The following is a 24,605-nucleotide window of genomic DNA, read 5'->3' as shown; positions in this document are numbered from 1 at the left end:
CCGCTCTCTCTTCCTCTAACCCAGTGGTTCTCAATCTTGGCTGCACCTTAAAATCACACGTGGAACTTGAACTACCATAGCAATTACCACAGCCCTGGTGGCTTAAACAAAAATCTACTTCCTCACGGTTCAGGGGGCAAGAAGTCAAAGGTCAAGGTGTCAGCAGGTTTGGTTTCTCCTGACACTCCTTGGCTCGCAGATGCCTGCATTCCACTGCGTCTTCACATGGTCTTTCTTCCTCTGTGTGAGTTTATATCCAAATATCCTCTTCTTAGTTGTACACGAGTCCGATTGGATTGGGGCCCATTCAGGGACGGCATTTAACCTTAATTACCTCCTTGAAGTTTCTGTCTCCAAATACAGTCACCTTCTGAGGAACTGGGGGGTAGGACTTCAACATACGATGGGGTGGGCACAGTTCGGCCCATAACACACAGAAATGGCCATCTAATTGCTCTGGGCACAGCTCGGACATTGGGATTTTTTAAAGGTTCCCAGTGATTTCCTATTTACAGCCAACCTCAAGAACCACTGATCTGGGCTTTCTTTGAAGCCACTTCGGCTATAGGAAGTAAAACCAGATAATGTATCTTTTATAGTGTCTTCTCGACTTGGGCAAAGCCAAGAGTCCAACTAAAAGCTGAGACTTTCAGCCATCATCTGAATGTCTGTGCCTGCCTAAGATCTTTCTCCTTATCATGAAAAAAAAAAAATGTGTACAGCTCACTCAGGAGTTTTCTGGAGTCCTTTGGATAATATTCTCTCTGTTGGCACCATCTGCAGGATATCCTTTTACTTCAGAATATTAAAAGTTTCTTGAAATTACCACTATTTTACTATTTTGACTTTCAAAAATGGCAATTTCATATGATTTAACCTAATAATCATTATTATTCCTCATTTAAGAACAAATAACATGCGCTTTGCAGTTTTAGAACAATCTTGCGAAGTACAGAGGGATCGTGATTTTAAGTTTGCAAAGGAGGATACTGAGGTGCAGAGAGAATGAGTGACTTTTGAGAGTCTGTATGGCGATGACGTGGCAGATCGGGGACTGGCACCCAGGTCTTTCCAGAGCCCATCAGTGACTTTTTTGGCCCCATCACTTCACTTGAAAGGACAAGGCCCCATCACTTCACTTGAAAGGACCAAAACCACACAGACTAGCTAAGGGCTGAGAGGAACTGGTTTCCCTGATGAACTCAGGCTCCTCCTCTCTGCTGCCCCCTCCTCAAGCCTGGGAGAAAAGGAAAAACCAAGAAAAACTTAGGAAAACTGTAGTCAAACTTAAAACCCCCCACGTTTGAAATCTCCAGTTGCTTTCCAGGAGCCCAGACTTTTTTTTTCCCTAAATGTGCTGCGCAAGGGTTGAAGGCTGTGTCAGATGACCTCACTTGCTGGTTCCAGCCTGCAGCAGGAGACGATGTACAAGACGCACCGGGGCCATGAGTCCATGCACGTGGAGATGATCTTGATCTTCCTCTGCACCCTGGTCATCGCGCAGATAGCGCTGGTACAGTGGAGACAGAGGCATGGCCGTTCCTACAACGTGAGTTGCCCCCAGGGGCCTCTGCAAGCCTGCTCCTATCCTTTCTTACCGCTTTGAAGGAAATGCTTTGGTATAAGTCAGTGGTTCTCAACGGGGTGCAGTCTTGCCCCCAGGAGATATTTGGCAACATCTGGAAGCATTTTTGATTGTCATGCCTTAGTGGGAGGGGTGGGGGAGGGGAATTGCTTCTGGCATCTAGTGGGTAGAGGCCACAGATGCCGCTGAACATGCACAGGACAGCTCCTCACAGTAAAACGTCAGTAGTGACAAGACTAAGAAACCCTGGTTTAAGTAAACCAGTCAGTTTTCCTTCAGCATGAACAACTTCTGCCAATGGCCTAGGAAAAGGAGGATTAGGAATAGCAGAAACAAAAGAGTGAGGCTAACTTTGTTTAACAATAAACTCAATTGGCATCGATAGTTTGCATATCTATGGAAATGTGTTAATGCAAACTGTTGTAGTGACCTCAGCAACACAGAGTATGATGCCATTTGCACAGACCCATCCCACTCAGGATCATAGCCGGGGCCATCTTGGACCTGAGATCTTGCCATTGTAATGGTTCCAGCAGTGGTTCTCAAATCTTAAGGTGCATCAGAATCACCTGGAGAGGGAATCAGATTGTTAATCAGATTCCCAGGTCCCACCCCCAAAGTCTCTAATTCAATAGGAGCCCAAGAATTTGCATGTCTAACAAGTTCCCAAGAGTGCTGATACTCCTGGCCCAAGACCACATTTGAGAACCAATCATTTAGACTTGAGTATGTTGCAAAGAAAGAAGGTCCTCAATTAACACTACGCATGGTTCTGGATCTTGGACTAGTCATTGTATAACAAGACTTGTCTGTGACCAAGTATTAAGACCAGTATTTTATTGTATTTTATTTTTACCCATCATAAAAATTATTCCCTGTGTAGCACAGGATCTAAAGGAATTCTTTTGAATTCTGTATAATGTTTAAGTTTAGACAATTTGCACATTTTATTTAGAAAGGGAAATCTTGTCTTTTTGTTTTTTAAGCAAACACATTTATTTTCTGCCTTGCACTACGGTCTTGTCAATCAAAATAAACATCCTCTATATTGCACGTGAACAAATTGTTTTTAAAAGAAAAAGACTGGAATAAAACTTCATTAGTTATTCATTCATATCAAGAAAAGCTCCTTAACTATATCTTAACCATGGTTTTCTTATCTGCAAAATAGAAATAACCTAATATACAGAATTTCTCGAGTCCTTAAGTAAGAAGAAAACTGAAGTCCTAAGAAAACCATTTGTAGCCCTGTTCCATCATTCCTTCATAACTGGTAATGATCTCTGGATTAGATACTTTAAAACATGCTCGGTTTCCATGGCAACACAGGTGTAGATTTTACACAGAAAGCCCCCTGCCCTTGAAAGGAAATGCCCCATGAGCCACCTGACCTGCACTATGTCCCAGTATTCCTCCACCATTTTTATTTGATGATTTTTGAGATGGCTTATGCCAAAAACAATCTGTCCTTGTCTTGTATTTGGAGAAATTGCCCCTTTGTCACCTCTCTGAAGATGTATATCATGGCACCAGTCGATGTGGAGCTCACACACTGGCTCTGTCTAGCCACAGATAGATCTGTTGCCTTTGGAGGTTCGAACCCTTGGTGACTCAGGCTACACCGGCACCCGGTAGACATCTCTGAGCTTAACAACTGTTGGCGAGCTGGAGCGGTCTTCCCAAATTGTTTCCTGTTGCCACCACCACAAGCTGTGCTGCCTGAAATGACTCTCTGGGCTTGTTACTTTTGCTTGCACCCCATCCCTCACCAATAACTGGACTCCCTTAGTCACCCCACTTCTGCTCTCTGAGGTTGCTGTTTCTGTGTTCTTCTATCACACAGCTCCTCTATTTTATGGTTACTGAGAGGGGCTCTGTGGTCCTAAGGATCCCCTTGGAGGTGACCAGTTGTCTGCGATAGGAGCCTGTCTTAGAGTGATCCTACCTGGCACTTTGAGCCTAGATGAAGATACCCCACAGTGGTCAAGGACAGAGTTGGGTCTCATGGTGGCCCTGTCGGGGACTCTTCCTAGATTAGCTCATAGACATGGTTGGTTTCTAGAATACTTTCTACTTCTTTGCCCATCAGTCCATCTCTATCTGTTATCGCATGTCCCAAAGGAATGGGTGGAGTAGCCCCTTGCCCCTGCATGTCTCTGTTAATAATATCTGGCTCAAGGTGAGAACCAGCACAAGAGCCCGATCTTTCCCATGCTGCTGCCTCCAATTTGCCCCATATTTTGCAACTCTTCTTAAGGGTTCACTGCCAGATCCAGTCATCAGAACGCAGCCATTTCAGGAACTCTTCGTGGTACCTGCAACCACTGAATCTGGAAATGGTTTCCAGAGCAACAGTAGCTAATTCCAGCACTGGTTTCCAGCATTCTTATTGTACTCTGCGTGAACCGTATCAAAAAAACCTGCACCTGACATACTACTCAACTTAACATTGTTGGGATGGAATTTGATATGGTCGTGTTTCCACCAATGCTGACCTGAACAGCCTTATCATCCAGGCAGAGCTTAACTTTCAAATTGTTTCTCTTGGCATCTAAGATTATGTGACACCTAGCAGAGCTACAGAGAGCTTTGAACACATTTATAAGATTCATGAGTTCCTGGCTCTCTTTTTACAAGGGGCCATACTAAGAGAATTTATTTCTATTATTCAATTTTGTCATCTCTATCAGTATATTAGTAATATATTAATATTTATAACCTGTTAATTATAATTACTATAATATATTTATATACAAATTACTATATGTAAAAATTCATATACAAATTACTGTTACTATTACAGTTGTGATAGTGTGCTTTTTATACAGTAAGTTACCCTGTATAATAATTATTTTTTTTCCCTTTGTGAAATGTAGTTCAGAGAGATTAAATAACTTGGTCAAGGTTATATAACTAATTAGTTGCAGAGTAGAGACTAGAATCCAACCTCCCTGGTTATTTTTTTTTTCATATCAAGGATAAACTACTTAAATATCTCTGAGCCATGGTTCCCTAATCTGCAAAATGGAAATACTGAAAAAAGGAACCCGTCTCCAAAGTTATTGTGATTTATAAACATTTTCCTGTGAGAACTTCTAGCATGGTGACTGATATATAGTGAGTATTCAGTACCGTTAGTTGACTCTGAATGCATTCAAGAGCTACTGATGTATATAATAGTTTAACAAATTTAGTCATACATTGTAAAATCAGTTTAGTAATAAAAGAATCCTTTTTAGAACGCTTTTTAGAGCTAAAGTGAATACTCAGCTATTAAGGTGCACCCCCTGTTAGATTTCAACCTATTGTTTTCCTCAAACCAGTGCACCTGTTTCTCCTGCCTTGCCGTACCCTCTGCTCTACCATATGCTTTACCTGCAGAGTGGTCCCCAGGCTGATTTTGTGAGATATGTTAATAGCAACCAGAGTCAAGATGGTGAACGGAAGAACACCAGCTTAGGAGTTAGAAGACTTCAGCCACTCATATAACCACAGTGAGCCTCAGTTTCCTGATCTTTCAAATGATGGAATTTTTTTAAAATAGGAAGGACTTTTGATTATAGCTCTGACATGTAAAAGGCTTGAAAGTCGTCACTCTATCTTATAACAAGAAAAAACTGGACAAACTGAATATCAGTAAGTTTTCTTGGATCCATCAGAGAATTGAGGTCAGTGGGAAAACCACCACCATAAGTCTGGAAAGACAGGAGAATGCAGGGAATCACAACTGAGATCTGGTGACTGGGAGCAGAAGTTGTGAAGAGCCACATAATGGTAGAAACACTTAGGGGTAACTTTGCAGAATTGCTGGAAGTGGAGTTTAGACTAGTATATAAGTGAGAAACTCTTGAGGGCCACTGTGGTAGGGGCTCCCCCATATTTCTTTGAGGTTTTAACTCTAGGAACCCCACCAGATTCCCATGGTATTAAGCCAAGAAAAACCCTATGCATCTGGCAGGGGGAGGGGAAAGTAATTATTCTGAACTAGACCCAGATTGTTCTCCATCACAAAGACCTACACAGCAATGTAAATCAGAGCCTTCTCCACTATAGGGGAAGAGAAATTATCCCACTCCAGCCCCCTCTAGCCTTCCTGTCTCACTTTAAGGGAAAACAAGAAGTTTAAAAACACTTGTGAAGGTCATGGTGCAGAGAGAGAGGCCCAAGAAAAAACCAAGACTTAATCACAGAATAATAGGCACTGTCCCCATGCCTAACCACCACATCAATAGGTGTCCAGTGTAATAGTGGATTATAGCTGAAAAAGCTGCAAGACTCAGATGCTATACAGGAAAGAGTTTTTATGGAAACCCAAAGACAAAGAGGGAGACACAAACAAGTATACTAATGGAAATTGAATCCTCTGATACCTACAGCAAACATTAATCACAGCCCAACTCCTAGCCAAATTAACACAAAAGATTTATTTATGTCAGTTCTTATTACTCCACACATTATGTCCGCCTTTCAACCAAAATTTAAAAGTCATCCTAAAAGGAAAGTAAAACACAATCTGAAGAGACAAAGCAAGCATCAGAGCCAGACTGAGACATTGTAGATTTGGGAATCATCGCACCAGCAATTTAAAATAACTATGCGTAATATGCTAAGAGCTCTAATGGAAAAAGTAGATAACATGCAAGAACAGATGAGTGATGTAAGCAAAGAGGTAGAAACTCTATGAAAAAATAAAAGAAATACTAAAATTAAAAAAAGAAAACTGTAACAGAAATGAAGAATGCCTTCAGTGAGCTTAGCAATAAAGTAGACATGGTTGATGAAAGAATCAGGGAGCTTGAGGGTAATATTAGTAGAAATTCCCCAAACTGAGATCCAAAGGGGGAAAAAAAAGAATTTTAAAAAACAAGAATATTCAGGAACTTCAAAACAGTTCCAAAAAACATAATATACCCCAATTGGGATGCCAAAGGGAGAAGAAAGAAATAATGGAGCTGAAGAAATATTTGAGGTAATAATGGCCAAGAATTTTTGTTTAATTAATGACAGACACCAAACCACAGACCTCAGAGAAGAGGCAGAACAAATACCAAGAAATCTATACCTGGACATATCAAATTCATACTGCAGAAAAACGAAGAGAACATTTTAAAACAGCCAGAGGAAAAAAATAGCTTACCTATTGAGGAACAAGGACAAGTATTACATCAGACTTTTCTTCACCAACCATATATCCAAGTAGAGAATAGAGTGAACTATTTCAAGTATTGAAAGAAAAAACCCACCAACCTAGAATTCTATATCCAGAGAAATTATCCTTCAAAAGTGAAAGTGAAATACTTTTTCTCTCAGATAAACAAAAAAATGAGGGAATTCATTAATAGTAGACTTGACTGCAAGAAATGCTAAAAGAAGTTCTTCAGGAAGATGGAAAATTATATAGGTCAGAAACTCAAGTCTACATAAAGAAATGAAGAGTGTCAGAAAAGGAATAAACGAAGATAAAATAAAATCTTTATTTCTTATGCTTAAGTGACCAAATAGATAGCTATTTGTTCAAAGCAGTAATAGTAACAATGTACAGTTGACCCTTGAACAACAGGAGGGTTCAGGATGCTGACTCCCACCACATAGTTGAAAATCTGCATATAACTTTTGACTTCCCAAGAACTTAACTACTAATAGCCTACTGTTGACCAGAAGCCTTACCAGTAACATAGTGGGTTGACACGTATTTGGTATGTTATATGTTATTTATTGTATTCTTACAATTAAGTACGCTAAAGAAAAGAAAATGTCATCAAGAAAGTTATAAGGAGGAAAAAATACATTTATGGTACAGTACTGTAAAAAAAATCCACGTATAAGTGGACCCATGCAGTTCAAATCAATGTTGTTCAAGGGTCTGCCATATTGGGTGATTGTAGTATATGGATAAATGACATGAATGACAGCAGTATTATAAGAAACATGAGGGAGGAATTGGGAATTCTGTGTTATAAGGTATTTGTGCTGGTATTTGTGCTACCAGTGAAGCAGAATAGTATAATTTGAGAATGGACTTGGATTAGTTGTAAATGTATATTGTAAACTCTAGGGCAACCACTGAAACACTTTTTTAAAAATATACAATTGGAGCACCTGGGTGGCCCAGTCAGTTAAGCATCCAGCTCTTGGCCCAGGTCATGATCTCAGGGTCACGAGATTGATCCCTGTGTCGGGCTCCATGCCAGCATGGAGCCCGCTTAAGATTCTCTCTCTGTCCCTCTTCCTCTGCTCCCCACCCCCCCACTTGCATGCACTCTCTCGCTCTCTCTTTAAAAATACACACACTAAGAGAGGAGAGAAAATGGAATCATAAAATTCTCACTTAAAGGCAGAGGTAGGAGAAGAAAGGATAAAGAAAGGGGGGTAATCAGAAGGGGGAATGAAGCATGAGAGACTATGGACTCTGAGAAACAAACTGAGGGCTTCAGAGGGGAGGGGGGTGGGGGAATGGGATAGACCGGTGATGGGTAGTAAGGAGGGCACATATTGAATGGTGCACTGGGTGTTATACGCAACTAATGAATCATCGAACTTTACATCAAAAACCAGGGATGTACTGTATGGTGACTAACATAATATAATAAAAAAAATATTATAATTTTTTTTAAAAAGGCAGAGAGGCTAAAAAAAGAGGGGGGCAGAGAGGAAAAGAAAGAAACAAAAAACTATGCAACAAACAGAACATAGTTACAAATATGGTAGATATTAATCCAGCTATATCCACAGTCACTTCAAATGTGAATGGTCTAAATATACCAATTAAAGACAGATTGTCACTGTGAATAAAAAACAAAACGAAAGAAAACAAAAAAACCAGACCCAATTATATGTTGTTGACAAGAAACTCTTAAAAGACTACAGATATGGGGCGCCTGGGTGGCACAGCGGTTAAGCGTCTGCCTTCGGCTCAGGGCGTGGTCCCGGCGTTATGGGATCGAGCCCCACATCAGGCTCCTCCGCTATGAGCCTGCTTCTTCCTCTCCCACTCCCCCTGCTTGTGTTCCCTCTCTCGCTGGCTGTCTCTATCTCTGTCGAATAAATAAATAAAATCTTTAAAAAAAAAAAAAAAGACTACAGATATAACTATCAGGGAGAAAAGGGGGCACTACATATGATAAAAGAGTCAGTTATTTAAAAGGGCATAACAATTCTTATTGTGCATATACCTAACAAGAGAATGTCAAAATATGCAAGGCAAAAACTGATTGAACTGTAAGGACAAATTGACAAATCCCCTGTTTAGTTGGAGATTTCAGCACCCTCCCTTCAGTAGTTGGTAGATCAAGGAGGCAGAAAATTAGTAAGGATAGAGCTGACCTGAAAAGCACCATTCATCATCTGCACTAATTGATATTTATAGAATACTTCATCTAACTACAGAAAAGTACACTTTCTTCTCAAGCTCACATAAAACATTCACCAAGATAGACCACATTCAGGGCATAAAACACGCCAAAAAAATTTTTAAAGAATTTAAATCATACAAAGTATGCTCTCAGACCACAAAAGTTAAATTAGAAATCAATAACAGAAAGATAGCTGGAAAAATCCTGAAGTATTTAGAGATTAAACAACACATGAGACAAAGAGAAGGACTCAAGAGACAATAAAAAATAATTTTGAAAATGAAAATACTACATATCAAATGAAAATACTACATATCAAAACTTGTGGGATGAAGTAAGAGCAGTGCTTAGAGGGAAATTTATAGCATTAAATGCATATATTAGAAAAGAAGAAAGATCTAAAATCAGTAAATTAAACATCTAGGACACTAAAGAAAGGAGTAATTTAAACTTATAGGCATCAGAGGAAAAGAAATAATAAAAATTAGGGCAGAAATCAATTAAATTAAAAATAGGAAATCAATAGAGAAACTCAATGAAACCAAAAACTGGTTCTTTTTTTAAAGGTCAGTAAATTTGGTAAAGCTCTAGCCAGCAAACCAAGAAAAATAAGAGAACACAAATTACTAGTATCAGAAGAGAAAGAGGAGTCACCATTATTGATCCTATGGACATAAAAAGAAAATAATGGAATATTATGAACAGATGCCCACAAATCTGGATAACTTAAATGAAATAGACTAATTCTTTGAAAAACACAAACAATACCAAAACTTACACAAGGAGAAATGAATAATCTGAATAGGCCTATATCTATTTTTTATTCAGATATAATTGATATATAACACTACATTAATTTTAGGTGTACAACTTAATGATTTGATATATGCATATGATGTGAAATTATTACCACAATAAGTTTATTTAACATCTATCACCACACATAGTTATAATTTTTTGTGTGTGATGAGAACTTTCAAGATTTTCTCTCTTAGCAACTTTCAGATATACATTATTGTTAATTATAGTCACCATGATGTACATTACATTCCCAAGACTTATTTATCTTATAACTTGAAGTTTGAAGATGTATACCCTTTGACCACCATCACCCATTTAATCCACCCCATACATCCTGCCTCTGGCCTACATCTGTTTCTAAAAAGTTAGTCAGGGCACCTGGGTGGCTCAGTCTGTTAAGGGTTTGACTCTTGATTTCAGTTCAGGCCATGATCTCAGGGCTGTGAAATCGAGCCCCACATCAGTCTCTGCACTGGGCATGGAGCCTGCTTAAGATTCTCTCTCTCCCTCTCCCCCATCAAACCCTGCTTGCACTCTTCTCGCTCTTTCTCTCTAAAACAAACAAAAACAAAAAAAATTGAGTCAGTAATAACTTTCTAAAAAAGAAACACCAAGCCCAGATGATTTCAGTGGTGAATTCTACCAATCGTTTAAGGAAGAACTGATAGCAATTCTTTACAATCTTCCTGAAAGTAGAAGTAGAGGGAACACGTCAGAACTCATTTTTTGAGGCCAGCATTACCCTAATACCAATGAAGACATTACAAGAAGAAGAAATTATACCAATATCTCTCATGAACTTAAATGTAAAAATCCTCCACAAAATATTAGCAAATGAAATTAAACAATGTATAAGAAGAAGTATACATTATGACCAAGTGGGATTTACTCCAGATACGTAAGGTTGGTTCAACAATTAAAAATCAATTTATGTAATCAGTCAACATTAAGAAGAAAAATTGTATGATCATAATAATAGATATAGGAAAAAGCATTTGACAGGGTCCAACACCCATTCATATGAAAACTATTAGCAAACTAGAAATAGAGAAGAACTTCCTCAAATTGATAAAGAGTATCTACAAAAAACTAACAGCTAGTATTACACTTAATGGTGAGAAACTGGATGCTTTCCCCTTAAGATAAGGAAAAATACAAGAAAGTCTCCTCTCATCACTCCTATTTGAATTGCACTCTAAGTCTTAGCTACCGCAATAAGACAGAAAAGGGGGGGGGGCAGATAAAATGTATACAGATTGGGAAGGAAAAAATAAAAGCATCTTTGTTTGCAGATGACATGACTGTGTGGAAAACTCCAAAGAATCAACAACAACAAAAAACAACCCTGCACTAATAACTGATTACAACAAAGTTGTGGTTATATCCCATATACAAAAGTCTGTTGCTTTCTTATATACTAGCAATGAACAACCGGAGTTCGAAATACAGGATACATAGCAGTATGGGAATTGTTAACCTGTATTCCCATGGGACACTTTTCTCAACAAGTTACCCCGTACGGGTGCAGCTCCTACTGCCTTAATCTTACAGACTCCTCTGATTTCCGGAGTTACTTACAGCAGCACCTTTCCCCACTAATTTCCTTCGGTGAGGCTGTTTCATACATTTGGGATGCAGTTAAGAGCCTCATGTCACCATCTGCATTTACCGAGGATTCTCTAATCTCTTCAATGAATTTTTTAAAACTTGCATGCCTTCACCTCTGCTGTGTGTGCTGTACTGTTCAATGGGATTTGACAAACACATACAATTTTGTAGCCACAATTACAGAATCATGCAGGTCAATTTTACAGCCCTAGCATCCCCATTTCACATGTTTGTCCTTCCCTTTTCCCTCCTTGAGCCACTGATAGCCAATGATCTTATTACGATCACGCCAATGATCTATGGCTTTGCATTTTTCAGCATGTTATATAATTGCAATCCTACAGCATGCAGCCTTTTCATATTAGCTTGTCTAACCAAGTTTCTTTCATGTCTTTTCATGGCTCGATAGCTTATACCCTTTTACTGCAGACTAATATTCCACTGTATGGACATACTACAGTTTGCTAATCTACTCCTAATAAAGGACATCTTGGTGGCTTCCAGTTCCGGGTTAATTATGAATAAAGGCGCTATTAACTATTTGCATGCAGGTTTTTGTGTCGATGTAGATTTTCAGTTCAACTGGGTAAATACCTAGTAGTGTGATTACTGGATCATGTAGAAAGACTATGCTTAGCTTTGTGGGAACTGCTGAACTGACTTCCAAAGTGGCTTTACCATTTTGAATGAAGTTGATGGCACGTGGTGGGAGCCAGTTTGTCCATGTGTCTGTGTCCATGTGTCTTAGTTATTTACACCTTGAAGGTATCATTTACTATATATAGAATAGTATTAGTTTCACCTTATTTCATGAATAATTTGGATCATGTATTTCAGAGGTGAGGGGACTAATCCAAAACGCTGAAAACACTTGCAGATTACAGCTTTGAACAAATAGGTCTGTCTTCTGAAGTGACTGTTAAGTTTGTCTTAGAGTCTGTTCCATGGTCTGTAGGGGCAGCGTATGATAAATACTTAAAGCAAAGGAGACATGTGATTTAGAAAACAGGGTTTAAACATATAACATCAACTGCGCCTATGTGATGTCAAAAAGTGAAGAGAGAAAGTGGATAAGAAGTGGAAGATTCTTATTTTGTTTGGAATACTACTAAACACCTGGATGTTTCCAAATAGTCACATTTTTAGTACAATAGAGACAGAGCATCTGGACATTTGAATTTTTTGTTTTCAGCTCATAGTGTTGATATGGTGTGGACATGGCTAACTTCAAAGTTAAATTATTTCCAAATGCTTTTAACAGCATTTTTTTAACAGCGTTTAATTAAAAATTAAATTTCATTCAACACCACCCTCTCTACCTTCTCTTCTATCTCCTACTTTTCATATCTGCAGGAAATAGGGGGGAACGTGCCAAAAAAAGAATCCCTGTGCTCCCCTTCAAATCAATAGAAGGCCCGATGACTACATACACAGAATTTGGGCTTCAGACACACTGTTAACTTGCCTCAACACACGGCAAATAATTCGCCACAGATTGAAATACTGCTCTATTTAAATCAACTTCCTGCCGATTAATAGCTGTGAAACACTAGAACATCTTACTGTACCAATAAAGCCTCATGCCTGCTTGCATCTTTTTAAATGAGGCAACACACAAATACAGAGTTTCGTGCATACATAACGTTGCAGAACCTCCCGTAAGAATTTAAAGAGCAAAATCAACAGTCTGAATTGATTTGAAGATAGAAATAAGGACCAAGTGAATTTCTAATGGCCCTTCGTAGGCCAAGATTCCATCCTTCTACTCGTTTGATTTATGTCCACACTCCTTCATTGCCTTCGTACTAATACTAGCGGCAGTATTTCCTGGAGTCATTTAGTGACATGATAATTTTCTGCTTACCTCTGGCATCTCCTTGCTCTTGCACCACCTCCACCTATACAAACACACACGGACACATGGACACATGGCTGCAAATACTTAGGGATTTGCCGTGCAAAGGAAATGAGCATCGCATAACTTCCTCCCTCCCTCCTCTCTCTCTCTCCCTCTTTCTCTCCCCCCTCCCTCCCATTCCCTCCCTCCCTCTCTCTGTCTCTCTCTCTTTATGTTGTGTGATCTATTCATCATTCTGTCTAATGAGGCAAATAAAAAGCTACCTTTGTTTTGACTTGAGTTGCTATTCTTTTCAGATTCATTATGTGCCGAGCTGTAAGAAAAAGCGTGGTACCTTTGGGCAGCCTCTGATTTGTCAGGAAATTCCTTCTGCCACAATGTGTGGGTGGGGAGAATATTGGGTGATGTGCTCCAGATGCACCAGCTGCCCTTCGCCAGGAATGCAGCTGTGTTTTATATGCACGTGCCCAGATGGTGACCCCTCTGGCATTATTAATGTGTCCCAGCTGCCAGGCCTCCTCCTTTGCATGCATGCACCTCGATTTCACATATTTCGTGTATTTATTTATGAGGCACCAAATTCCTACATTTCATATATGGCAGTTGCTATTAAAAATGAGAAGTTTTAACTGCCCTGGAAATTGATAATCTTTTAAATTGATACGAAATGCGGCCCTCGTTTCAAAATGACCTCTACAATTATTGAATTCATAATGCACGTTTCTGACCTTTCCCCTTACATGTTGAGAAAATATGGCACTGGGTATACACTTTCAAGAGAGTTAAGAAACTGCATATTTGCATTCCTAATATAATGATTTTTTGCTTTTCTTTTATTTCTGATCTCTCAGGCCTATTTTTAAAAAGTAGTGTGTCTATACATTTGAACATTGTTATGGACTGCTAATTAAACCGAGGCATCAAGTAAGAGAAATTTGGGATCTTCTAGAAATGGGTTGTACTTATAGATTCACAAGGAGAGCTAGTATTATAAACATATATTCCAATCATTGCTCCAAAATATTATAGATTATAACTCCATGGATTTGAGGAAATGGATTTTGGCTTATGATCTAAAGTATAAAATACAGAGACAGAGGGGCGCCTGGGTGGCACAGCGGTTGAGCGTCTGCCTTCGGCTCAGGGCGTGATCCCGGCGTTATGGGATCGAGCCCCACATCAGGCTCCTCCGCTATGAGCCTGCTTCTTCCTCTCCCACTCCCCCTGCTTGTGTTCCCTCTCTCGCTGGCTGTCTCTGTCTCTGTCAAATAAATAAATAAAATCTTAAAAAAAAAATACAGAGACAGGGTACTTTTGCTGAATTAAAATGAATTGACTCTTAATGTTTTTTAAAAATTCAGCCTTTTTATGGGGGAAATGTAAAGATGAATCTAATTGGTTTTTTTTTTCCAAATTTTTATTTGAATCCTAGTTAGTTAACAGACGGTGCAATGTTGGTTTCAGGTGTAGAATTCAGTGATTCATCACCTACATACAACACCCAGAGCTCAAGATGAATCAAACTGTTAAGACAGAAAGATGAAAAATGCAAAAGACAGATGATCAGATTTTGAAAGATGGAGTTCATGTCCATTTCCTTTTTTAATATCAGAAGTAATGAACTTAAAAAGCCAGAAAACATCATTTATCATAAATAACTATCTCCAAAATCAGCTATAGGAAATAAATGACCCAAATACTGCTGTGATCTTTTAAGGCACCACACACCGTGACTATCAATAGCGGAGGGTCACGGTTGCCAGTGCTGAGCGCTAACGAAGCCCTATGTCGCGTCTTACTCAGTATGTGGTTTCTGGCCCCCGGGAACAGTATTCTACTTCCTCAAGTAAAGCCTGTCTGTCCTATTTAGGTATATATTCATCTTGACTTCATAAATAAAGGTGCTAACTCATGTATTCACTATAACCACACTCGCAAGGTAGGATGGAAAATTAGAGCAGTTATAAGCGTACCCCCGAGATACAGCGGGTACAGTTCCAGACTCCCACAATAAAGCAAGTCTCGCAAGAAAGCGAGTCCAGTGAATTTTTTGGTTTTCCAGCGCATATCATAGCTGTGTTCATACTATACAGTAGTCTATTAAGTGTGTAATAGCCTTATGTCTAAAAACAATGTACATACCTGAATTAGAAAATATTGCTAAAACAATGCTAACGTCACCTGAGCTTTCAGTGAGTCAGAATCACTGATCACAGATCACCATAACAAATATAATAATGAAAAAGCTTGAAATGTTGCCAGAATTCCCAAAATGTGACACAGAGACACAAAGCGAGCAAAGGCTGCTGGAAACATGGCCCCGATAGACGCGCCGGACGCAGGATTGCCACAAACCTTCCATCTGCAAAAACGCAGTATCTGCGAAGCTTGGTGAAAGGAGGCAAGTCTGTATCTGACTAATTCAGGCCCGAGTAAAGAATACTCTTCCCTGAAAGTACTGCCTGGAGTTTGAAAACAAAAGAAGGAGGTTATAGGGATATTTTTTCCCGCAAACTCTGCAGATATCCCGTCAGATTGGCTCCATGTGTATTTTTGTTCACGCGCATATGTTCAGTAACAGCCCTAGTGTCCTCCCAGAGATTTAGGGCAACTCTCAGAAGACTTCAGATCAGGTTGTTTATGGGGATGAAGCAACAAAAAAAATGAAAAACCTCGGAAATGTCTTCTTATGTGATGTGGAAAGAGGAATGGCTGTGGTCTTTTCTTTCTCATGGACATCTTGAAGTCTTATCACACAATTTTGGTTCTTCACCTTAAGGCTATTACAACTGAGACCTTGTTAAAGGACCCAAAAATATATCCAGAGGCTTTTTTTTTTCCTCAGCTGCCTCCTTTTATCACAAGGATGAAGAAAGTAAAAATAAATAAATAAAATAAAAATAAAAATAAAGAAATGACATCAGTCTTTGTTCTATTCAGACGACAAATGGATGAAACGCGTGCTCTAACAACTCCCGCATTTACTGGCAGACATAATGAACCAATCACTGTTCTCTTTACACCAGGACCCGGGCTCAGAATCCTCCTCCACAGAGCATTGCCAGGTGCCACTACCAATGAACGTCCACACCTGAGACAAACCCCCTTTGCCGTCCCCCTCTTACATTGGTGCTGAGCAAATCATAAGTGGTTTGTCTGCATGTGATCAAACATAAAAGATCAGAGGTTATGGCTGTTGCTTAAACCTGTCTGCTTTTCGTTAAGAGAGGGGATAGCTGGTATTCAGCCTGATCTACGGAATGCGCGTGTCACTGTGGTCACTGTATCAAGTTGAGCCACAAGCCAGCAGCTCAATCCCTCCTGCTTCTGCCACATGGGATTGGGACCAGCCAACTGAACCCTCTGAAGGCCGCTGGCGCTTGGATCTGTGGCACAGGCCTCAAGGAGTTACACACAGATGAACAGGAAAGAGTTGACTCCACATCTTGGCTTGCCTGGAAAAAGCACCAGTACCTAAAAAGGAAAGGCAAGAAGCAAAAAGATGGGGGTGAGAGAACCCCACAGTTAGGACTCCAGGGTTAATTAACCCTGCAGGGTACGCTGGGGCAGCAGGCAAAAGAGTTCCCAGAAGCTGCTGTGACGTCATTTCCTCCTTTGACATTCCTGTGCATTTGTGCATGTGCTCATGATAGAGAAAACAGCCCCCTGTGTCCCTGTATTACATACTGTTTCCAGAGCACTTTCCCATCTGTGATGGTTTGATCCCCACCTGAGTCAGCACGGGCAGGCAGGGCAGGCATTGTTATCCCCAATGTTACAACAAAAATGGGCTCGTTTGACCAAAGTCACATAGCTTTTGAAGCCCAAAGTTGCTTTTATCTGAAATATCCAGGCAAAAAGAGGTAAAAGAAAAATGAATATGTTGGGTTCTTTCCCATTTGAATTTTCCGATGATCATACCAAGTCCCTCCCAAACCTCGCATGTATAGAAGAGCTTACAGCTGCATGGTGAGCCATGTTACAGATGGGATGGTGGAAGTGGTTTCCCCCAGAGTGGCTTCTGAATCATTTCATAGTGGACATGACATTCTGGGCCCTCAGTCATTGAAAGCGCCTTTCTCTTCATTTTTCTGACAGCTGGTGACACTGCTGCAGATGTGGGTTGTCCCTCTCTATTTCACGATAAAACTTTACTGGTGGCGGTTTCTGTCTATGTGGGGAATGTTCTCAGTTATTACCAGTTACATCCTCTTCAGAGCTACCCGAAAACCCCTCTCAGGGAGAACACCACGGTATGTATTTCATTCGCTCCTTCCCTGACATCCTCTTTATTGTGAGCACTAAGAAGTATACTCTAATTCCATTTTCCCGGGTGGGGAAGGAGGGCATTACACTTCTTTTGCCTTCAGTAGCAAAACTATTTAGAGATTAGCTATACTGCGGTTAGTTCACGTTTATTATTTAACGGCGATTCAGACAGCCCTGTAACATTTATTAATTCAGATGAAAGCCAGAAGAAAGAGAACTGAAGTATTGTTTAAACTTTCTAGAGTACTATTTGCATGTTTATTTTTAGCTTAGCATTTTGTTTGACTCCTTTCTAAGTTGGGTTACACATATTTTATAATAGAGCAAGAGTGAGATGTTTGTATTTCTAACAACTACGTATGTGTTTTATGTCGGATAAATCATAAGCAATGGACAACTTACTCCTCTCATAACAAATGAGGCTTTAATATTCCAGTGATCATCTTAATTACCATTGCCAGCCTCTTGGCATTTCTGTAATTCCATCATATCTACAAATCTTTCCAAAGTGCTTATAATCTCATAATGTGCCCCCAAGTTTTCTTTCGCTCTCCTTGTTCTCTAGATAAGATCGAATCTGAATCTAGATAAAACTGAAATGGGATAGTGAAAATGTGTAACATGCTACATAGTAATAGGACAATGTCAAATTTGTATCTTTGTTGAAGAATAAATCCTAATCTCCTGTGAAATGTTTTTATGATTAGCCATTCCGATGTTTGTTCTTAATCCTCTAAAAAAGTAGGAGAGACAAATACCAACTTTTCCTTCTACTTTGGAGAAGAAAAAGTATGCAATGAGAAAAGTCGGATAAATAAATATAAAGATTAATCTTCAAGGGCCTCTTGGCTGGCTCAACCGGAAGAACATGTGACTCTTGATCTCAGGGTCATGAGTTCAAGCCCCACGTTGGATGTAGAGATTGCTTAAAAAAATAAATAATTTTTTTAAAAGATTGGTATACAAATAAATAAATTCAGGTTGATATTTTAATTTAATCCCACTGTAGGAAGAGCTTTGGGGTGGTGTTAGGACACCTGTCAAACCAGTTTGGGGTTTTAGACAGCCTTTGTATGGCCTGGCTTGCCCATCAGCACATAGACATATGGCACACTTTCTCCTTCTTCAAAAAATGTTGTCAGTTATTTAAGACTTGTGAAAGTGATCCAAATTTTAGATAAACCAAAATGTACTTGTTTTCATTCCCTGGATATAATCTATATTGTATTTCAGTGAGACTAGTTCACTTCTGAACTGTAGAATGAATCACCCTAGTTAAACATAGTATTTCTGTGGACGTCAGCTCATTCAATGCACAGGAACTTCACGGCAAGGAATCTGCAAATGCTGTCTCGTTACCCCTCATACCTCATTTATCGCAGATGGCCAGGGGCTCGTGCCCGCGGTGCACCCACTTCTGCTTCTCCTGCCTGCAAGCTCTGAGCCCTGGCAGAGCCTGCCAGCCAGCATGTCCCACTAACATTTAAGGAAAGACCTAGCCACCATTGGAAGAGACGACAATGGGAAAGACTAATTAGGATCCCATTTTGCTAGAAAAGTAGTCTGGATAAAGAAGCTTCTGTTTATGAGAGGTAGTAGGCCCTAAAGATCTTTATGGATCTTTGTTTAATCATATTATAGGTAAGTCACTTCTTAGCTATTTTCCATTTGGAAACAGGATTTCATTACAGGCTGAGAAAACTGGTGGGCGCCAATCAGCATGGTGCAAAGGCAAAGCCAAGGGGAGGGGTCCCCGTTTACAATCCAGCTGTTCCTCCCCCACAGTATACCAAGCCCTTGCTCAGAGTAACAGAGAAGGGGAATAAGTTTCCTCTCTACTGCAGTAGGGTCAGGCTCAAAAACAGGCCACCAACTGGCCAAAAGAGCTAGGCTTGGCCACATCAATTCCAGGCCAAGCTTCTCTTTGTGAAGATTGCTCTGAAGCACCGACACGATTCCTAATCTGGTTTCTCTGCCTTCCAGTTGTCATCAAAGTAGCAAGGGAGTTCTGGATGCTAGTGCTCTAGAAACGTGTACCCCCACTAAGCAGGAAGATTTGGGGATGGAGGGGATTCGGAAAATCTAACGCATCTGTAATAATTATGTGATAGACTGAGCATTGAATCTTCTGAGTCTTTTGAACATGAATACATCATCTCGCATAATCTTCAGAACTACCATAGGAGCTAGCGTTGTCATCCCCATTTTATAAATGGGGCAATCCGTAGGAAGAAATGCTGAATAGGGTGGCCAGCGCCCCACAGGCAGTCACGGGGTGGGGGAGCCCAGAACCATACCAACGACTACCAGAATGCGAAAGCCCTGCTCTCAACAGCACGCTGTGCCTTCACGGCGTCAACAAATTGCGTAGCGCAGAGACATCCCGCAGTTGAAAAAGTCAGGAACACCTGTGGGACTGGCACAACATTGAGAGGGGCCCCTCAAGGTGCAGAGAGGGTGCGTCGAGTTGGAGCACGTGTGGAGTTCTAGGACCCCCACTCTGGTGCTGGTGGGAGCTGTAGGGGCGGAGGGGAGGCCTCTCAGAGCTGGTCGCTCCCCCCACTGTCACCCCATTTAGCAGCAAAAACTTCCACCTCCACCGGGCTGCACTGAGCAGTGATCCAAACTGCTAGGCACCAGCAAATCGAGGACCGACAGCCCAAGGAGTCACTCTGGCAGAAAGACCCGCCAAAACCCTCTCTGACCCCTTTTAGAGATGACAAAGGCTCAGAGCGACTTGCTCCACCTCGTGCAGTCCACGCAAGTTTTCGTTTAGGGCTCCACAGAACTAGCCACGGCCGACCCCTCCCACGCGGCGGGATTACACCTGCAGGAGGAGGCGTGGCACACACTAGTGCTAGCCCGGCTAGTGAGTCTCCTGAAGTGGGGAAGCCTTTCACCGTAGAAATGATGTCAATGACAACTCAAGCCAGCCCACCAGCCCCCATGTAAAGCATCATGTTTCAGAAAGTCCCTTCTGACTAGAACTCAGTGAAGTGGGCGTCTTTTAAAATACCATCCAAACATGGCATCAGTAATATCGTAGAACTTAAGCGTTTGGAGCAATGACTCCAACAGGGAAGAAGCTGGGGGAGGTGAGAGAGTTGGAGGCAGGGCTCCAGAGGTTGGAGGTGAGACGGTGTGGTAAAGTCTCTGGAGTGCGACTCTGAGTGAAGAGCGCTGTGAAAGGCAGGAACAGGGCTTCTGTGAAGCTCGGGTTAAGAGCTGAGAGGCAAACAGGGCCTCCTGCTTGGGAGCAACAGTCCAGCCACCCCCTTTCTCTTCTCTGGGCACCAAGGATAGCACGCAGCTGCTCCTTCTCCTTCTACCCCCTCTTCTTGCTCCAGTGGTTACAACCTTGTCCTGTGGCACATGCGCAATGGATCTGGGCTCCCAGCCACTTCCCACATCCTCCCAGGCATGAAGTAGCCACGTGGCCCCTTCTGTAGATCTCTAAGGGCTTTTACTGCCAGGGATAAGGGAAACAAACAGGGTATGGGGCTCCCTTCTAGATCATCTATACCCTTCCTTTCTTTCCCCATTCTCCATTTCGACCCTGTGGGAAGAAGAAAAGGCTTTAAGAGTGGTCATGGTACATGCTGGGATACACAGAGGACCCATCCACATAGCAGGAGAAAACCAGCCTGAGGCTCACCGGTGATTCCATCCCAGGGCTAGGGGAGGGGCTCTGTGAGTGGAGAGAACTTGGGATGAGGCTGAGCCCACTGCTGATGACATCTGCCCTGGGGCTGGGGGATGGAGGGGCAGCAGGAGGAGGAGGGGGGAGAGACTTCTGGGGGAGGAGGTCTCCTCCTCCTGACTTCTCTGCTCATCTTTTGCTTGCCTCCAAGCTGCTCCTGCCAAATCCACTCTAAGCTAACCAGAGAAGAAGGGGAAGCAGGGTCCCAGGTAGAGAAACCATCCCTGAAGATCACTCTTACATGAGGAACATAGATAAATTACAATGAATTTATATATGGGTGTGCATACCATTTATATAGTTCGTTGATATATTAAAACTGTAGATTATTACTGGGTTTAGCTGATATAATCTACTTGTGTATATTACATAAAAAATAGAATTCTAGAAATTAAAAACTGACAAGGAAGATTAAATACTTTATAATATATAGTGTTCTGTATTTCTCCCCATTTTACACTCCACAGACTGGTCTACAAATGGTTTCTCCTAATCTACAGACTCAGCTATGCATTTGGCGTTGTGGGTTATTTGGCTATTGTGTTTACGATGTGTGGATTCAATTTATTTTTCAAGTAAGTATCTCCATTTAAGACCTTAATATCTCCAAACACTTCCTTGCAACATTCACCTGGTCGCCTTCTCTGTATCTGGAATCATTTGGCCTTATGCTGTTCCACACCCACACTGTTTATAGTAGATCTCATTGGTAGAGTAGATGTCATTGGTGCAAACCACTAGAAAAGCATAAGAGGAAACCCTAGAGAATAAAAAATTTTCAAAAATTTATAAGCTTTAAAGAAAACCTGTACTTGATAGGCAAATTTTAAAGATCGCCATTGAAAGCAGGCCTGCATTTGTGGTAGAGTAATTCTTACTGAACAACAAATTTCCCCTCCATAAAATTCTGAAGTGTCATTTCCTTGTATATATGTCTTCTTCCTTAAAACCCCTAGAACTATGCTGTCCAGGGCAATATACGATAGATCATGTGACCATTGAGCACCTGAAATGTGAAATAAAATGTTCTGTGACTATAAAATACAGTGGATTTCAAAGTATGAAAAAATAATTTTTACATTGACTACATGTTGAGATACAGTATTTGGAGTGTATTGGTGAAATTATTTCATGTTTCTTTTTAATGTGGCTACTAGAAAAACTTTTTTAAAGATTTTATTTATTTATTTGACAGGGAGAGAGAGAGCACAAGTAGGCAGAGCGGCAGGCAGAGGGAGAGAGAGAAGCAGGCTCCCTGCAGAGCAGGGAGCTCAATGCAGGGCTCGATCCCAGGACCCCGGGATCACGACCTGAGCCAAAGGCAGACGCTTAACCGACTGAGCTACCCAGGCACCCCTAGGAAATTTTTAATCTATATTTCTATATTGCCATGGACAACACTGCTCTAGAATTTGTTTCTGGTACCCATGAAATCGCTTTTGCTGAGGACTGTCAGAAAAGGACAAAACTGAGTGCTTAGAACTTGAATGAGAGGTACGGAGATAACAGAGCAAGAAAGTCTTGGGCACAATGAAGGAAATCAGGATAAGTATAACTAGGAACAGAGCTCCCACTGGAAAGCTGGTTGCTGAAATGTGCTGTGGATGAGTTTCTCACGGGCAGAGCCTCGGCCGTGTGATCAACCTGTGGTCGGGAAGGGGAATTTAAGACCTACCGCAGCACAGCTATGGGAAGCAGCTCAAACAAAAAATTCCCCAGAATCTCTCTCACATCGAGAAGTTCCTCTGAGTCTCTGGGACCTTAACAGAAATTGAATGGAAGAGATTGGCGACCCTTAACTCACGAAACAGGGAAGACAATTGGATGCAGTGTCAGCCCTGAGGGGAAGGACCCTTCCTATGGCAACATGACTGGTTTTATAAGCTTTTCATGTCACTTTCAGAGCAGGAGCTCCCACCATTTTCTAGCAGAAAAGGGATAGAAAGCATTTGTACAGATCTATTCTATATTATTTTGTATATGGAAAGACACTGATTTCCTTTTTCATCAGACCATCTATGTAACTTTATTTTAGTGAATGTAAAAATATTCATAAGGACTTTATGAAATCACTGAGCCTATAGTCCCAAGACTATTTTCCATAAGATTTTAAGATCCTTAGCCATGACTTCTACAATGAGGCATACCAAGAACTTAACCCTTCCAGCTGGGAAGGAACTATTTTTTCACTCCTTAGTGTTCTTGACTATCACTGTTTTAAGATTCTTTTCTGCAGAACCACAAATCTGTCACTATGCTTTTTATCAGTAAGATTATAATATATCCTCCCCTGAACATGGAGAGAAGATAATCTTCATTCCACCCCATTGGCCCAATTCCCAAATATACTCAGGCAAATCTGGAAAGAATAAAGCCACCATTTGTTTTGGAATTCCCAATTCACATCACCAAAAGACCTATACCTCTAAATTTACGAAGCTCTCTGCCTTTACCGTTTCCTCCTCAAATTAACAGAGCACAAAACAACCAGAAAAAGTTTCCAAAAACAGACTACCCAGCTCCCCTCCACTCCTCACTTGCTGCCTGACTCAATCAGATCTACCCAGGCACAGGGCTAATATTTGAAACTGGTGACAGAGCAAACCGTATGTACAATGATTAAGTTTCATTAAATTAGGAGCTAATTAAATTAGGGGCTGATTGTTCACTTCTTAAAGAAATATTTCCCTTAAAAATGGGGTGGGGATGGGGCACCTGGGTGGCTCAGTGGGTTCAGCATCTGCCTTCAGCTCAGGTTATGATCCCAGGGTGCTGGGATCAAGCCTGGTATCCAGGCTCCCTGATTAGCGGGGAGTCTGCTTCTCCCTCTCCTTCTGCCCCTCCCCCTCCCTGCTTGTGCTCTCTATTTCTCTCTCTAATAAATAAATGAAATCTTTTAAAAAATGGGGTGGGGTTATCATAGAGAATCCTATCTATTTGAAATATGATTCAACTCGCACATTTTCTTTCTGATTAATACATGGCAACTATGGCACAGTAGCAAAGGGCCTAAAAATTGGAGCTTGATCCCTGGTACCAATTGTCATGTTAAGCAAATCATTTCTTCTAAATCTGCATTTTTTCAAATACAAAGTGGGGATAATCTTATCTACCTCAAGTATTTCTTAGGGAAGTGAAGTATTTGAAAGCAGTCTGTAAAATCGCAGTTTGATAGCAGGGATACCCAACCTGAGGAGCTTCTAGAAAGCACTGCTCGGCAGACCCCACCCCAGGCCGCTCACAGTTCAGCTCCTCATCAGTAGAGTCTTAAATCTCCCCCAGGGGATTCTAATCTGTATTTCAGGCTGAGAACCATGGCTCTGTTAAAGAGGTTCTTAAAGTTAGCTGCCCACTGAAATCACCTGGGGTCTAGAGGTTCCAGAAATATTGCTGCACAGGCCCCACCCCCCAGAGAGTTTGATGTCATTGGCC

At 41.0% G+C, this 24,605-nt stretch overlaps 1 protein-coding gene across 1 annotated transcript in view; it reads left to right on the top strand.

The window, feature by feature from the left end:
• The first annotated feature begins 1,372 nt into the window (after window positions 1-1,372).
• The window catches only part of RNF175 (ring finger protein 175), a 35,405-nt gene continuing 12,172 nt past the window's right edge, over window positions 1,373-24,605 (top strand). The window contains exons 1-3 of the mRNA XM_026499503.2: window positions 1,373-1,549; window positions 17,303-17,457; window positions 21,641-21,748. Coding sequence (XP_026355288.2) covers window positions 1,385-1,549; window positions 17,303-17,457; window positions 21,641-21,748 — 428 coding nt within the window. The 5' untranslated portion in view covers window positions 1,373-1,384. The remainder of the gene's footprint in view (window positions 1,550-17,302; window positions 17,458-21,640; window positions 21,749-24,605) is intronic.

This window comes from Ursus arctos, unplaced genomic scaffold (assembly GCF_023065955.2).
Source record: "Ursus arctos isolate Adak ecotype North America unplaced genomic scaffold, UrsArc2.0 scaffold_11, whole genome shotgun sequence".
NCBI lineage: Eukaryota > Metazoa > Chordata > Mammalia > Carnivora > Ursidae > Ursus > Ursus arctos.
This window is presented reverse-complemented; position numbering and strand designations above follow the sequence as displayed.